Source organism: Spinacia oleracea, chromosome 1 (genome assembly GCF_020520425.1).
Source record: "Spinacia oleracea cultivar Varoflay chromosome 1, BTI_SOV_V1, whole genome shotgun sequence".
Taxonomy (NCBI): Eukaryota; Viridiplantae; Streptophyta; class Magnoliopsida; order Caryophyllales; family Amaranthaceae; genus Spinacia; species Spinacia oleracea.
In genome coordinates, this window is record NC_079487.1 from 123,469,540 (window position 1) to 123,485,956 (window position 16,417).

The 16,417-nt window shown below is 35.4% G+C and overlaps 2 protein-coding genes across 3 annotated transcripts; one reads left to right on the forward strand and one right to left on the reverse strand.

Annotated features, from left to right (window-relative positions):
• Nucleotides 1-1,239: 1,239 nt before the first annotated feature.
• Nucleotides 1,240-3,088, forward strand: LOC130472416 (uncharacterized). Its single transcript, XM_056843301.1, has 2 exons — nt 1,240-1,476; nt 1,745-3,088. The coding sequence occupies exon 2, from the start codon at nt 1,745-1,747 to the stop codon at nt 3,086-3,088; it is 1,344 nt and encodes a 447-aa protein (XP_056699279.1). The 5' UTR covers nt 1,240-1,476.
• Nucleotides 3,089-3,170: 82 nt separating this feature from the next.
• On the reverse strand, nt 3,171-16,160 carry LOC110774895 (CSC1-like protein At4g02900). 2 transcript variants are annotated; one of them, XM_056843293.1, is made up of 12 exons: nt 15,887-16,160; nt 14,755-15,087; nt 13,940-14,089; nt 11,473-11,608; nt 10,758-10,859; nt 9,829-9,948; nt 9,331-9,411; nt 7,609-7,949; nt 6,543-6,788; nt 5,300-5,624; nt 4,202-4,435; nt 3,171-3,518 (listed from the first exon to the last, which is right to left on the reverse strand). In XM_056843293.1, exons 2-12 carry the CDS (start codon nt 15,063-15,065, stop codon nt 3,300-3,302), a joined length of 2,265 nt encoding a protein of 754 aa, XP_056699271.1. In that variant the 5' UTR covers nt 15,066-15,087; nt 15,887-16,160; the 3' UTR covers nt 3,171-3,299. The 2 variants fall into 2 exon arrangements, with proteins under 2 accessions (XP_056699271.1, XP_056699276.1); XM_056843298.1 differs by having other exon boundaries at nt 14,755-15,093; nt 15,887-16,102.
• Nucleotides 16,161-16,417: the final 257 nt, after the last annotated feature.

The window sequence follows — 16,417 nt, forward strand, 5'->3', positions numbered from 1 at the left end:
AGATATGGATATCCCACCTTGTATTATATTGCATCATGGTGGAAAGTGGGTGTGTGATCCTAATTTTTCTTATCTTGGAGGTCAAGTTAAGATTGTCAATGACTTGCCTAATAATGTCAGTGCACAATACTTCAAAAACTTGATCAACTCATTAGGGTATGATAATGTGATTAAGCTTCATTATTGTGATCCCCTTAAGAACTTACAAACTGGTGTTAGGTTCTTGTCTTATGATGATACCATCTTCAGTATGTTCATTAGCCTTCTAGAAGAGTTCAAAAAAAATACAATTAGAGAGAAAAATGCTTAAACGAGGATTCGAACCCTCTAACCTTCAACATGCATAACACCTCTAACAATCGCTGAGACAAACTATATGCAGTGATTCAATTTAAAAAATTTAATATCTTTATTATATATATCTGCCAATAACCCTTCTTTTTTTCTTCTGTTGGGGAACCCAGGGGAATGGGGGTGCAACTGTATCCCTTGTCCCCCCTTGGATCCGCCACTGCCGACGTCTTCATTACAACTAACGATTAAGTGTTACATATATATTATAAAAAATATTGAGCTTATCTTTTATTTTTTTCAGCATAAATATATTCCTCTTTAAAACCATCTTTTGATTTTTGAATTAACATAAATCAAAAAGAAAATGAGATTTTTTTTTGTAAATAGGGAATTCTTTTTAAACAATGCTACAGAGTACTTCGTACTCCGTATGATTTAGAAGCACCAACTGTTTCCAATGACCAATCAAACAACCAATACAAAATACAACAGATCAAGCCACTCAAGTAAACACAATACACATGCAGGTATTGATAGACAAACACGACTTTAACAATAAATATATTTTACTCCGTGTTGTCTATTGGAAAAATTAATAAACACTGATATTTTTGAATTATAAATCCACAGTAATCCATTAAAATTTCACATAATAACAATTTTTTAATATACAAAGTACATATATATAATAGCTCGATATTTGGTAAAAGTTAATTATCCAAAACACAAAATTGTTGCAAAAGGAAAGTACTCCGTATGGCTTTGACTTGGCAGTTCAAGTTGGCAACTTGGCATGAGTTAAAAATTCCAAACACAAAATAAATTTGAAGTCCGTTGGGATAACCCAAAGTTACAGCCCAAAGAAAATAGGAAAAGCCCAATTCGTTAGGGTTTAAAGCTGAGATAGATTTTGTTTGACTTCTCCATAATATTTATGCCTAATAATATACGTTGGGTTTCCTAATATAAGTTGTGATTTCTTTCCTAATCCGAGCATGTATCGGAATATAATATTTCCGTGTGCGTTTATAATTGAGTGAGTATATATATAAACTTTGTAATTATGAGAAATCAAATATGAGTCATAATTAGCGGCGCCTCTACAGACAGAGTGGTAGAGAGAATAAAGAGTACTTTCCCTGTTGAAAGCATATTCTGGGAGTTTGTTTGCAGATTAATAAGGTTTGTGATGTTTTATACTCGCTCTATATTTCTTGGTTGTCAATATTAGTTTTTTTATATTCTATATTCCTTGGTTCGTTGTCAATATTCATCCACAGTTTTGATATGGGTTGTTCTTAATTTTAATTTTAATTTTGCTTTGGTAAATTTAATAATTTAGTCGTCATAGCAACTGTTTTGATTGTTTGGCTCAAATTAGGGCAAATTTGAATTTGAATGAAAAATAAGGTTTCTAAATCATGTTTGGTGTTTAATTAATGTGGTACAGATGGCTGATTGGAGTATGTTGCCATCTGATCTTCTGAGAGAAATTGCACTGAAATCGAATACAATCAAGGACTTGATATATTTCTCAGCGGTTTGTCAATCGTGGAATGATGTTTTCTCTAAGGTTAAACCTGATTGGAATACCATTAAATCACTTCCGTGGTTGCTGCTAGCTGAGCCCAAGCCCGAGTCACTGCCGTGGTTGCTGCCCAAGCCCAAACCCAAGCCCGAACCCAAGCGCAAGCCCGAACCCAAGCGCAAGCCCAAACGCAAGCCCAAGCCCAAGCCCTATAATGATAGCACTACTCAACCGAAGTCAGGTCGCAGGAATATTTTGAGTATGGATGAAAACAAGTGTTATAAATTGATGGTTCCACAGACCTTTGGGAAACAATGCTGGGGTTCTGAACATGGATGGATTGTCATGTTTGACGCTGACAAGAAAGCTGAGTTATTTAATCCTATTACTAAATCTCAACTAAGTCTCCCTTCCCTCCAAACCTTGCCGTCTTACCCAGTTACCCATGACAATTACTATTACTATGACGATGACGATGACTACTACATCGACATCGACGACGACGACTATGTCTATACTATTGATTCTAAGAAATTATTCAATATGAAAGAGTTGGTGTCCAAGGCCACTGTATTAAAGATTCCTAACGTTGATGAATTAGTTGTAATGGTGATCCATTATCCCCAGAACAATTTAGCATTCGCTCGGCCCGGAGACAAATCATGGACACCGGTACTTACTTCATGTACCGATAGATACTTGAAGGTTTATTACGTCATGAGTTGGAATGAAAGAATGGTGATTTTGTATAGAGATGGATCACTTGCTTATTGTGAAATTGGTACTTGTAAGCCGGAAACTTTTACTTCTCTTCCAAAAGGTATGTTGCGAGAAATAGTAAATAAACAGCAGGGGGATGCGTATGTGGTGGAGTTAGGTGGTGATTTACTTGTAGTGTTCCGTTACAGACGTTACACAATAAAGTATGCTCCTTATGAGTATCATACCACTCATTTCGAAGTTTATAAACATGTTTGGAACACAACAATGTCTTGGGAGAAAGTTGATGATTTGGGTGATTTTTTGTTATTTATTGGTCACAACTTTTCTACGGCTCTTCATATATCAATGGCTCCTAATTGTCAAAGGAATGCGATATACTTTGTTGATGATGAAACATATTCGTGGCGTATGGAATACAAACAAGGTCGCGGACATGATACGGGTATGTTTGATATGGCATCTGGACAAGTTATACCCTTTTACCAAGGCCGTGATAAAATTTCCAAGTTATTTTCTCCTGTATGGTTTACTCCAAAGTTTTAGATTCAATTGAAATTATGTTGAACAAATAGTTTCACCCAAAAACAATAAAAAATTAAGAAATGTACTCGGTAATAACCAACCGTGAAAAATCTACTCTCGCTCTTATTTCCTTTCAAAATTTGAATAATTTGTACTAAAAGAAGATTAGCAAGCACCATGTACAAAGAACCACCCGTAAAGTTTATCATATGTACAAAAAGAACTAAAAACACTATACACTAGCTTCAGAACTGGCAAGAGAAGTAACTTTGCTACTCCTTTGAGATCGTTTTGTTGGTACAAGTGGAGCACCCTCTTCCTCGTCTCTAGGCGGCACAATATAAAACTCTCCACCCTTGAAGATTGGATGTAAATAAGCATCGTGTAAGTAACTTCTTAAATTCAGCATCGGGTCTGTTGCCCGTTCTAAGGTATCCTTCATCATCGCTTCCTGTAACAAGGTCAAAACCCCCACTTATTATTATTGAGATGATCTGAAACCCACTTATAATTCCAAGTAAAATGCACTATTTGCAATATAACAAGGTTTGAATATTGAATGATAATGATAAAGATGGGTTTTTTCCATTTCTCTAAGCATCACCTGTGATATTGCCATTACAATTGCACGAAGGTGTTAGGATATGATAAATTAGTGATAAAAACTAATTTCCATGTATAAGATTAGGATCACTAATAGTAATATCTCATATACTTAACACAATTACTCAAATGCACCATTGATCACAACATGGATCCATCAGTGGTGTACACATACTAACCCAAAAAAAGTATATCAAACAAGGAAAGCAGATCCATTTGATGTTTCAATAGTATTTGCATTTTGCAGTAAAATCGGATGTTGCATATGGATCACATGATATACCTTTCAAAAGTTTCGCCTGCATTTGGGTGAATGAGTCTTCGGTGCAACATCAGGTTTTTATGCCAATTATTCAAACCTCGAATTTTGTGGATGCCAATTATTTCTCTACAGTTCTATTCAGGTCCATTTTTCTTTCTTAATTTTTTTACAGTATTTTCCCTAGGGCATAGTAGTCTCGCCAGGGTACAGGTATCTTAAAAAAAACATGAACATAATGATCCTCACACTGTCCGAGTAATAAGACGTACCTGTAATGGGAATCTAGTAAATGCTGATTCAAAACGCCCTTGGCAAACTCTATAGAACCAGATTGTCAACACTGGGAGGACAATGAGCAATGGTGTTGACATCTTTATACCTTTTGTACTCAGCAATCCTAGCAACAAAAGCTGTGATATAACTAGACCAATAATTATGCGCCGGTGTACATCAGGCCAGAAAGCTGCCGAGCTCTCATATTTCCGATCATACACATTAATAATCTAGAAACAGAGGATAACCCATCAGCATTCAAGGTTAGGGTATAAAAAGATTATATGAGGGTAAAAGACGGGAAAGTTTTCTTCAAAACATGAGACTTTACCCACAACATTTCAGTAAAATTATTGAGGGAAATAAGCAAACATCAAAAGAAAGACACAAAACCCATAAACCAAAAATCGACCAGTAAAATGTAAGGAGTCAGTGAGTCACAACAGATTTTCCATCCGCCAAAACAGCCAAACTGGTGGAACGCTTAATGTGCATCGGCATTACTACCAACTACTTCCTCAATTTTAGTCACACGTATTTCTAAATAATATAGTACGAAGTATGTGACTACGGATTAAAGTGAAACAAAATAGAAGGAAAAAGAGAGCACCACTAAGTCAATCAGAATGCACAAGAGTCGAAATAGAAACATCTCTAACAAGAGAAAGAGGTCGAACAAAAAAAAAGACAGATAATTAAAATAAACCATGTGTCTAAGAAAATCATTACGGGATATTTTAAGTAATGCCATGTTTAGTGTCTTTACCAGTATACATTTTTAAAAAGAAACTAAACAAGATAGTGTAAGCAATTTTCAGCAGTCAGTTTTTACCATTAACAGGAAAAAAGCCAACTTTCAAGATTCATTCTTACACAAGATCAGATCCCGAAAATGTAAAGGTAAGGGTAGGACATTAAACAGGCCCTAAATGAGAATTTCATGAAGTATTTTACGTCTGTTTCCATTGTATAGATCACACACCCAGTCTACAATTCCATGCAAACTCTAAAACTATGTAAAGAAACCAGTTTTTAAGAAAATAATAACACGACTGACATACTTGTGTGTCTGTGAGTAATGGAAAAAAAAATACCTGATGTCGGAAAACCAGGTACGCAAATGCAAAGAAGAGAATAATGAAAGGAAGGAGTATCGGTGTGACTGCACAGTAAACTAGTCCAAGCAAAAAATAAAGTTGAATCCGAGGCTCATATACAGCAAAGTCCAAAAAACCAGGATCCATTGCTTGCTCCCTGTCCTTTTCTGTTTTGACTAAGAATGTATTCTTTAAATGGAAGATAACCAGAGGAACTAATCTAAGGACTTCTGCAGCAACACCAGCCCAACCATCCACCATGATGTAAGTTATAAAGAAAGTGGCCTTCATTGGCATTGAAACCCCAAAAGTTTTTGGAATCCTACAGAAAAGCACACCACTAGATAAGAATATGCGGGACAATATAAGACGATGTCTCTGAATTGCAGTTGCACAATAAATGGATACACACACATTCACTAACAAAGTAACAATCTTGTATTGTCTCATAAATCAACCAATAACGCCGGAGGTAAAACATAGCAGGTAAACTTAACAAGTACTATTAAGTTAAGAAAGGAAATCGACTAGTGATAATTTCACTTAGAAAATCTATAAAAGAAAATCTAATGCAGACAAGTCAAGAATAAATTTCAGGGAAATTTTGACAGCAAAAGCAGAAGTTCAGAAAATTATCTTTTCCCTTGTTTGTACATGTGGATACATACAATGTATAAGAAGTTGTTTTTGAAACTTTTCTTTCAACTTTTTAAAGTAGAGAGTCTCTAGAATTGGTAGGATGGGGTTATGGAGGGTTGTAGACTTGTGGTTAAAACGTTAGAAAATGACATTCTTATTTATATGTAGGATTAATTATGGTGACAGACTGACATCTATTTCCAATTATGCAGAATATTTTTATTATCTTTTGAATTCAGAAAATAAAGTCATTTGTGATTCATATCACGAATTTCAAGGGCTAGGCAATATATATTCTAGGTCTCCCTAACACGCCGAAGGCGGGAGCCTCTTCAGAGGTATGGTGTGGAAAATTGGATGACACTGGCATGATACGTCGCATGAACATTTTAGGCTTTTGAAATAAAGCTCTATGCAAACCAATTAAAGATAAATATGGATTGCAATTTCAACCTAAAATGAAAGATAAGTATGGATTGCAATTTCACACAAGGAATTTTACATTATTGCCATTTTTGAAACCAATTGAAGCGTATCACCGCTCAGCATGAAAACATAGAATGTGCAGTTTCATAGATCATCTTTATCAAACAAAACTTACTCGCTAGGGGACTGATCCAGAAACGTTTTGAGCTGTCCGAGAGCTGTTCCTGCGATTATACTTACAAGGAACACATTTATAAGTATAAACAAATGATATTTCTTTGCTGATACTCTCTCCAGGGATGAGAATGATGTATAGCCTTCGATCTTGGACATAATCATTATAACCATCGGAATGAGGAGGAGGAATATCTTCAGTATAATTCCAGGCAAATACCCTTGGATAAAAGACTTAACGGTGTCCCTGAAACAACTCCAATCAAGCATATTTTAGAAACCTCGTTAACTTCATATTAGGTAAGCCTACAAAAGAATTATGCAAACACTTGTATTACTCGGATATTTGTGTCGGACACAAGGTTGTGTCCGATTGAGCTCAACTAATTTAAGAGACATTTCCACGGTTTTGGGCCAAGAGTAACAAGCCGCATCTTTTGTCAATTTGACATAGATAATTTGCAAAGAAAATGTGTCATATAAATTTAGAGGCTTCCCATGTTAGTTCATAGGCATGCTTTCATGACGCACAGAAAAATGACCACATAGTACTGTACAGAAACATATCTATAAAGAGAAACATTTAGCAAGCATTTCAACTTTTTTTGGTTTTATGATTCCATGAAAAGTATAAGTTGTTGCCATTCTCACAAATAAAAGAAAAGTGGTTACATTTAGTTTAATTCCACTGATATTGTAGAATTTGATATGGTATTAGAATATTATTACAAAATGACCTATAAATTATGTTGATATTATAAACAAACATTAAATGTCGCATTGGTAATTAATTAATCAACTCTCTTTCCCATTTGTGAATCAGGTTAGTCATTCTTAGGTGGATAAAGTACTTAAAAACACTAAATATATCCTTATCACATTGCCAAGAAATATTAAATAACAAATACAACATTTCATAATTGTCACCATAATGTGAGAGGAGAATAGCAGAACAAATGACTTCCACGCAGTTTCATAAACCAAGAATCAAGCTGTATAAGCACGTGTACTAAACTGATGCGATAGATAAGATAAAAGCAATCATAAATAGCAACAAGATGACTTACTGTTCAATTAAATGCTTTAGAAAAGGGAAAACCTTCTCAATTCCATTGAGGTTGGCAAGTGATTGAACAAATGTAATTGGTACCGTATAGAAGAATATGAGGAAGAAAAGGCCAAGAGCCATGAGTAGCTTTCGTATATTGTGTTCAACATAAGGTATTGCAAGATTATCCCAGTACACATCACTTGGTTCAGAAGCCCATTCTGTTAACCATAAAGTAGGATTTCTTGATTGCTGCGTTTGAGCACAAACAGCAGCTCCCCATCGACTTTTAAAGGAGACAAATGCCGCAGGTAATATAGCTTCCGGATCACTTAAAACACGTTCTCTTTCTGCAGCTTCCTACAGGAAATAAAGCACCCACTTAATGAAAATAAAGAAACAGACACTATTCACAAACTCTTCAAGGAAGAAGTATTGTAGGACTTGAGCGTTAAGCGTAACCAATTTCTTAAAATACAATGGTTCTATAAGGAATATGAGCAAATAGCTGATTTCTAATTCCATTATCTAGTTTGAATAAAATGGCTCTAAAACGAATTAACAGAAGTGTTTTACTGCTACTAGTTTTTTGATGATTCTCTTTAGAAAAATTAGAAGACAAAAAAAAATGCTATATTATCTCCTTAAAAATTAAAACTACTAGTATTCGAAATAATATTTTTCCTTAACTACAACTGAAATGGTATTTAAACAATTGTGTAAACTTAACATCTAACAATTGTTTACAATTATAAGAGAATACAATATGTATTACATCAAAAGTTTTAAAAAAGTTCTTTGGCCAGGTATGATAACTTGGGGCAAAGCACTTGACATGTAAAACAATTAACAAAATAAGAAAGATGGGTGATAAAAGCCCCAAATTCAAGCTGAAGAAAAGAGAAATAGCAAATAGCTAAACCTAAATAGAATAAATCTTAAATGGCAAACCCACTTCTAACTTTACAATTTTCCTACTGCTGGAAAGAAAGGGAGGTAAGGAGGGAGAAGGTATGGGTTAGAAGGAATTTAGATGCAGGTTAAATAATGTCAATTACTCACTCCTTTTCATTTCACAGTTTTACCTTCTTCGTACTTCTTCTACTGCTTGGTCTCATATATATTAAAAAACTTCCTTTTATATCTTTAATTGCAATTCTTTCCACGTCTTCTCTATTTCTACCTTAATTTGATCATTTAAAAAAAAAATAGAAAATTGTAGAATTTCTTGGAAGCAAATTCTTTGAATTTTTCTTATCATGTTTATTAATTCTTTTTAAAAATGTATCAGCACGGTAGAATATAGAATATATGCTGCAAGTAGAAGAATCAAAGAAGTATGGAGGTGGAGTGGAAGGTAGATATTTACTCCGTACAAGAAACAGAAAAGGCCGGTACATTATGGCATCAAGCCATCAATTGGACAACATAATTTTTTTTTTCTCAAACACCTAAGAGGCTAAAACTCTCCCCTGGGTAACCAAATACAGTCACTAACAACTTATTCACAAGAGGCTGGTGAGTAAGAGATTCGATCTAGCCGGTTATACACTGTTATACTCCAGATCTGCAACTTAAATAACCAACTAAATAAAATTTATAGAACTTCTTCTTGATGGGGCAGGCCATGGCCCACCCTAGCTACCCCCCTACATCCACTCAGTCGACCAAAGGTTAAAGTAAAATTAAGCTGATTGAATACTATGTACACAAAAATTGTAATATAGAAGAAGCGACTTACTTGTTCACTAAGTTTCTCGATCTCCTTGGCATAATAATCAATTGCATCCTCACGAGTTCCCCAAAGACCACAAAAACCTGTCTATAAACAGTTGAACTTAGGAATGTGCTTAAATTTCAGTTCATTAGCATAAACAATATAAGAGAGTCTGCATGTGTATGAGTGTATTATATATTTACACAGGTGTGGGGCATGACTAGAATGAGAAAACTTATCACAAGCTGCCACATGATCTCCATATGCATACCATTTAGGGTAGTCACGAACTTCGAAACAAATAGGGGCCAGTTTCTTAAAGATTCATATGGGTATGATTAGCTTTTTCATTTTTGGGTGTACGCGGGTATGTAGTTATATATTTACATATGTGTGTGCACACAGATACATCATACATAGTGTATGTAAACATGAATACATTTCAACATTTCCTGCAAAATTATCATACCAATAAGATACGTAGGAATAATGTTCCACCGATATTCAAAACACGAAGAGTACCTTAATAGTGGGTTTTTTTGAAGGATTTCTTTCATATTGATTTTGATAGTAGATTAGCCAATTCTTCAGAGACTGTTTCTTGTCGACCAATTTTGCTAGCTTATTGGCATTATACACAACCTGTGAAATTAGCACAGGAACAGAAAGTGGATAATAACATAGTTAGTCCAAGAAAGATGAAAGTCAATTTTTTTCATGTTTTATAATTTGTACAAATTCCAGATTAGTTGTACATGTGAAAAGGTTAATAACAACAAACTACCTCACCCGGCCCATTTCAATTTATATCTACTTCACTAGTCTATAACCTGGAAGAAAGCTAGGATAATCTATAATCCGGCTCCACTACTGCAGATGCACCTCTACAGAAGGGATGAAAGTCCGATGTACAAGACAACATCAAATTAAAGTGGAACCAACCAGTGGATCAGCCAAAGAGATACTTCTTTTAGAATATGGGCGTCGTGTCATACTGGATGACACAGGCTGCTATACACAATTTAAATCTTGACCTAGTCAGGAAGAGTTTCAAAAGTCAAAGAATGACGAGATATTGTAAACCAAGGGAACTCCATAAAACACTAAACCGATAGAGAGGTATGAGTTAGATGAAACAGAGACACCTGACACGGGAGGGGATGAATTTCTTTACAGAGGATTAAGAATTCAGATTTGGTTATCTCTGCCAAAGAATGAATTTTCTACATACTATAAGCAATCAGGTGGCACAATGCAAAACCACTAGTGCTAGCTCTGCAACGGATACATCAAACCCAATTTCAGTTCAATGGCCATTTGTGGTAGATAGTTACTGCCTGACGAGTAATATACAATTTGAACATGCAACGTCAAAATCAAATACGTTTATGGGCAAGTCTCAAAGCAGATTTCAACCTATTTTCGAACTGGAAAAATAATAAAAATTATACCTGATGTAAGAGATAGTGGTCAGGATGATTCACATAAAAGAAATGTTCAACATGCTCGCTAACAGATTCATCAGGATCTGGTGGAACATTTCTCAGAAGAACCTAAAGTAGCAACCAAATTGTCAAATTCATGAAGAAGCAAAATCTGTAAGTGCTGTAACTATAATTAACCCTTATTTAGTATAACATTTTGGCATGTACACAAAAGAAGCAATAAACATGAGCATATAAGCAATAGTAGTAGACAAACATAGACACTCGCGGCACTAACTACACTCAAAATTAATTAATTTTAAAGAACAAACTGCTTTGTGATGGCAAAGGCCATGGAAGAAAGAAATGGCAAACGGATTAAACTGGAATTGTCCGGATCATTTAAGATATTATTTTTTTTATGATGCTATAGGAAATCGAGAAGGCATTTAAAGTTTAGGTTTACTGCGTGTACCAAAGTAAAAAAATGAAGAACATATATTAGATATTTGCACATGCACACACAATGTCCTGTATTTTCTGGCCATTTCAAGGTGGTCTGAGCCTAAGATCAGCCAACTAGGCCTCGATACACGTAGGTCATATAAGAAAATAAACCAACACAAATAGGCCTCTTTTGAAGGCTTACTGGAATAAATAAGGTTTCACCCTTTTATTCTATACGTAAACGTAATGTTCAACCATAAAGGATGATAGAAAAAGTATCAGTCAAAATGCTTACTGTAAATTGATCAGGACGGCGATCTGAAGAAGCAATAAATTCCAACCTCATGGTCATTATTATTTTGTACTCCTTATATAGCATGTAACAAGTCCAAAATGTGGCAATATATGCCACTCCAATGTGAGCCCAAAATCTGTCAAAAAAATGAGCAAAATGTAAGTGCTTCAACACAGAGAATAGGTATTTGCCTTGATCAAAGTTATATATACACAACAACCATGTTAAAAAGCTATACTTATAAGCTAATCAGAAAGATAGGAAAAGAATGGCTACAGCTATACTTCAATCATGATCAGAAAGGTCTCTCTGCCTCTCTTTCAATTGAAATGCCCACCACCCACGTACATCTCAAAGAAAATAATGAATCTTTGAACCATTTGACTATCAATTACTGACTAATTTATATGATTAATAAACAGAAAATAAGGTCCATCCAATGTTTGGTTTAAGTGACACATTACCACAATCTTTGAGGATTTCTGGTCTTATTTATTATTTTCCTTCACAGCGGATGGCTGGTATCAAAATGGTTTATTTGAAACAATTTTGTTAAGTGGCTTTGCTTTGTGTACATCTTCGCTTATGAGCATAAACAATTCAAGTCCTTGATGGTGTCATCTCAAAGAAAATAATGAATCTTAGGCATTCGTTCCCACAATACCCTAAATGTTACTTCCATGGGCAAACTTGGGTGGAAATTGAGTTAAAGAGAGAACTTAGCCTTTAGATGCATCCAAGCTAAATATGTGCCTAAAAACCAAGTTACGATGTTCTCGAATGGGTCCCCTCTTTGGAAAAGTGTAGGAAAGGGGTGGGATTTTTTTTGGTTAGACATTGTGTGTGGGAGGTAGGACTAGGGAATGGGGAATGGGGAGAATATTTCCCTTTGGCAAGATAATTGGTTGGGTTAACTTCTCTTATATCGCTTATCTACAGACCTCTAAGTCAAGGGGAAGAGGAGTGTAATCTAGCATCACGCATTGTAGACAATGAGTGGGACTTTGGGCATCTGTCAGTTCAATTGCCTACTGCCATTCTTGACAGAATCCACAACTTGCCACCACCTAGTCTTAACAGGTCAGACAAGCCCTCCTCTCCCTTTGTCTATGCTAATAGGTTCTCCCTTGCCCAAGCATACAAAACAGAGATTTTATCCCCTTCCCAAATAATTACAAACTGGTTATGGAAGTAAAAAATACCACCAAAGTGTGCATTCTTCATGTGGTTAACCTGGTGGGATCGTCTCCCTCACCGAAAGTTACTGGCACTAAGGCAGATTGTACTTGATCCTTGTTGCTCCCACTGCCAAACTCAAGTAGAAAATACTACACGTCCTAAGAGATTGCGTTGTTGCTAATGCTGTGTGGCACATTCTACTCCCCCCCCCCCCCCCCCCCAAGAGTTAGTGGGTGGAGTTTAATTTCTTTAGCACCGGGTTGTATAATGGTCTTAGATGGAACATGTTTTTCCCCTGTGTGTTTTGTGATTTGGAAGCAGAGGAATACGTTTGTTTTTTATGGGAAATTACATGAGTCGCCAAACTTAATTATTTCTAGGGCCATTGGGCGATTACCCTTGCCATGTTCTGAAGTTCAACCCACGAGTAATTAACCCGCCCTTGGTCCAGAATGTACAGATTTCTACTCCTCCCCCAAATTTAAATAATTGGATCCATGTGAATGTTGATGCCTCATTTATGAACCATGAATCATGATATCCCTTCGGCTTTTAGAGATCATACAGGGGCATGGTTAATGGGATTTGCAAAACTGGTGTATGTCGTCTCCCCTCTCCATGCGGAGCTCTTGACTATACAAGAGGCCATGGTGGTTGCAACAACAAAAAGATGGGATAATGTGGCTGTACTTTCAGATTGTTTAGTTACGATCAATGCCCTCGAACAACAGAAATTGGCCACTAATTGTTTCTCCATATATTTCCCAAAAATGCAGGGAGTTGCAGGAGGTGTTTACCAACCTTGATTATGGCTTTGTGGCAAGGAAGGATAATCAAGTAGCAGATGAGCTAGCAAAGAAGAGTAGAAGGGAAAACTTTGAAGTGAATGTAACTAGGAAGTTTCCCCAACCTCTAGTTATTGTTTGAACAATTTGCGTTTGGACTGTAATAGGCTATATGCCTCATACTCTATTTAAGTAATATGATGTTTCCGAAATTAACCCCCCCCAAAAAAGTCACACTACTAAACTAATCAATAACAAAAAATTCAAAACTATTAACCTAGTTGTATGAGAAAACACCACAATATTCATTTTCAGCTTAAGGCTTCAAAACTCTATTGTTAATAATATGGGCTGCTGGTAGCCAATAGATTAAATGACACATCACCGTATCTAATTGTGGATTACGTGAAGATTGGACAGAAAGAAGACAAGCATCGTCCACACAATTTCAACAGATAGATGGTAAACAAACCAATGATCAGCAAAAAGTATAGATGTCTCACCTATTTGATCCCCGTGGAATGTTTGATATCGACAATTTATCAATATTGCTGAAAGTCAAATCATGAGCACCTTCCAACATTCTTCCCGTCCAATTAACAGGTATCAGAACAGAAAATGCTAGTACCGCAATAGGAACAAAAATTTTCAAGCTGCAGAGCAATGTTTTCAACTTCAGATCAACAGAAGAAATAAACACCCAAGTTCTTTAGTCAATATCAACTAACAAGAAGCTAGTACCATGATAGTGGTTTCAAACCATTGGACATTAGGGTGTCCATGCATTTCAAGAACAGTAATTATCATACTCAATGTAAATGAAGGCAAAAGGGCAAGCAGAGAAGAAGAAACACCAAGGGTAATTGCCCAAAATAATGACTGATAAAATCGAATAACAGAACGAGGACATATCTCAGAAAAATAAGAATATTTACATATATGCATACATATACAAACTAGTTTGGTGTCCGCCGTGCATGAAGTATATTTTTTGTTTAATATCGTATGTCTCTCTTTAGGAAATCAAAAGATATATTCATGTTCTAGTAAAATCCAGTAAAATAATGAAACAATAAAAAGGTTGATGATAAATGAATATTATGAAAAGGTTATAAACATACTTAGCAATCTCAAGCACTTTGCATAATTATTGTTTATAATAAGATACAGTATTATACTTGGATTGTGCTTAGTCACATAAAAGCATTCCATAAATAAATAAAGGCCAGTTACCTAGCTGTGATCTATCACACCAACTTGTACACTGATCAGAGCACAGGAACTGATGCACATGTAACTACAACAATTATAAACTCACCCAAGAAGGTAAATTCGAATATAAGCCACAGAATCAAGTCCAGCATGCTCAATTAGCTCAGGTTCAGGCATTCTCAATGCCTCTGGCATCCAGTTTAGAAACCGCAAATACGTTCTCAAGTTCAAGTTGACAATCTTGGACACACCTTTAGAACGAGATGGAGTTGCTCTGATTCCTTTTAAATACCATTTCGGAAAGTACACTCTATCGTTTATAGGTTGAAGCCGAAGAACAGCAAAGGCAATGAGAAATACTAGTGCAGTCAGCAGGTTAAATGCAGCCGAAATACCAATATCTCGAAGGTCAGCCATTTCCTTCAAAGATACTGAAAACCTGCAACTGGATGCAGTTAGATACAAGTTACAACAACAATGAGACTAGAAACTGGGGACAAAATTTCGGCCTCTAAATTCAATTTCGATACAGCTTTTAAGCTTCTTCTGGTTACCATTTTATCTTATACTTCGTAGTATTAAGTTAAGCATTATAACTTGCAGAAGCTTCCTTCTCTTTAGTTAACAGCTTTGAAACAAATTCAGAAATCAATGACACATTCTTAGGTCCATATCAAACTTATAAACAGGAAATTCGAAACCCGAAACTGTGTTATTCAGCCTTCAATTTGGCAGCTCGATTAGTGTTTTCAGCATAATGAGTAAGTCAATCCTTGCACGTTTATAACTACATCACTAATCTCACGGCAAAGGGTAAACAAGGTGTCTACTGTCCATTTCAGATCACTTCATACCTGTACTTTCTGTACCCATCTAATTTGAAAATCAGTACCAAATATTATTAAAAAAATAAAAAAGAACATGCATCACCAGTTATTCAAGCTCCACAAAAGAAAAAGTCAATCAGAATCCAAAAATTCAAGATACCCAAAACATTTCTACAATTAGAAAGTTAACCTCGTCAAACCCCAATGGTAATCGAAAAACAGAAAAATTGACCAGTATGAATCATTTACAACCATAAAAATCATCAAATCATCAAAATTAACAATACCCACTTTTTAATTACAGATAAATTGAACAACGAACCAAAAAAAAACATGATCCAAAGTATAGAGTATAAAAAGCTAAAATAAAACTAAGAGGAAAAAATAACAATCGAGATTTCGAGAATATACCTGGAATTTAATGGTAATAACTATACAGAAAGAATGAGATTGAAGATTTTTGGGAGAAGTGATGTGTGATGAAGGCTGTGTTATGTGTTGTGGAAGTAATGTAATTGATTGACCAATTGTAATGAAAAAAGTGGGAGAAAAAAGCTAATCTTGGCAAAACTGCGTAGAAAGCGAGTATGGTGTGTTATGTTACCGTTGTTCATACGCCTTTTGTATCGCCTCCTTTTATTAGTTGTGGGTGACGAGGAAAACCCATTATGTTACCGTTTATCACATTTTGTTTTCTTCTCGAAACCTCATTTGCTATTAATTAACAACTATTGCCTACTCGGTATGGTCGCATCGCCGTATGAGGTCTCTTTTTTAAAATTAATAATTAATAATTAATAATAATATTATATTATTAATATTGGAACTTATTGGAACTTATTGAAACTTATCTGAACTTATCTGAACTTATCTGAACTTATTGGAACTGAAACTTATTTTTTTTAAGGTGAACAGAACGCACCCTAGATGGTGGGGTTGATA

Excerpts from the sequence above, each read along its gene's own strand:
- LOC130472416 (XM_056843301.1), top strand. The coding sequence starts at position 1,745 with ATGGCTGATTGGAGTATGTTGCCATCTGATCTTCTGAGAGAAATTGCA.
- LOC110774895 (XM_056843293.1), bottom strand. The coding sequence starts at position 15,065 with ATGGCTGACCTTCGAGATATTGGTATTTCGGCTGCATTTAACCTGCTG. Across the intron at positions 9,949-10,757 it reads ACCACTATCTCTTACATCAG|GTTGTGTATAATGCCAATAA; the intron begins GTATAATTTTTA and ends CTAATTTCACAG. Across the intron at positions 6,789-7,608 it reads CTAAAGCATTTAATTGAACA|GGACACCGTTAAGTCTTTTA; the intron begins GTAAGTCATCTT and ends GAGTTGTTTCAG.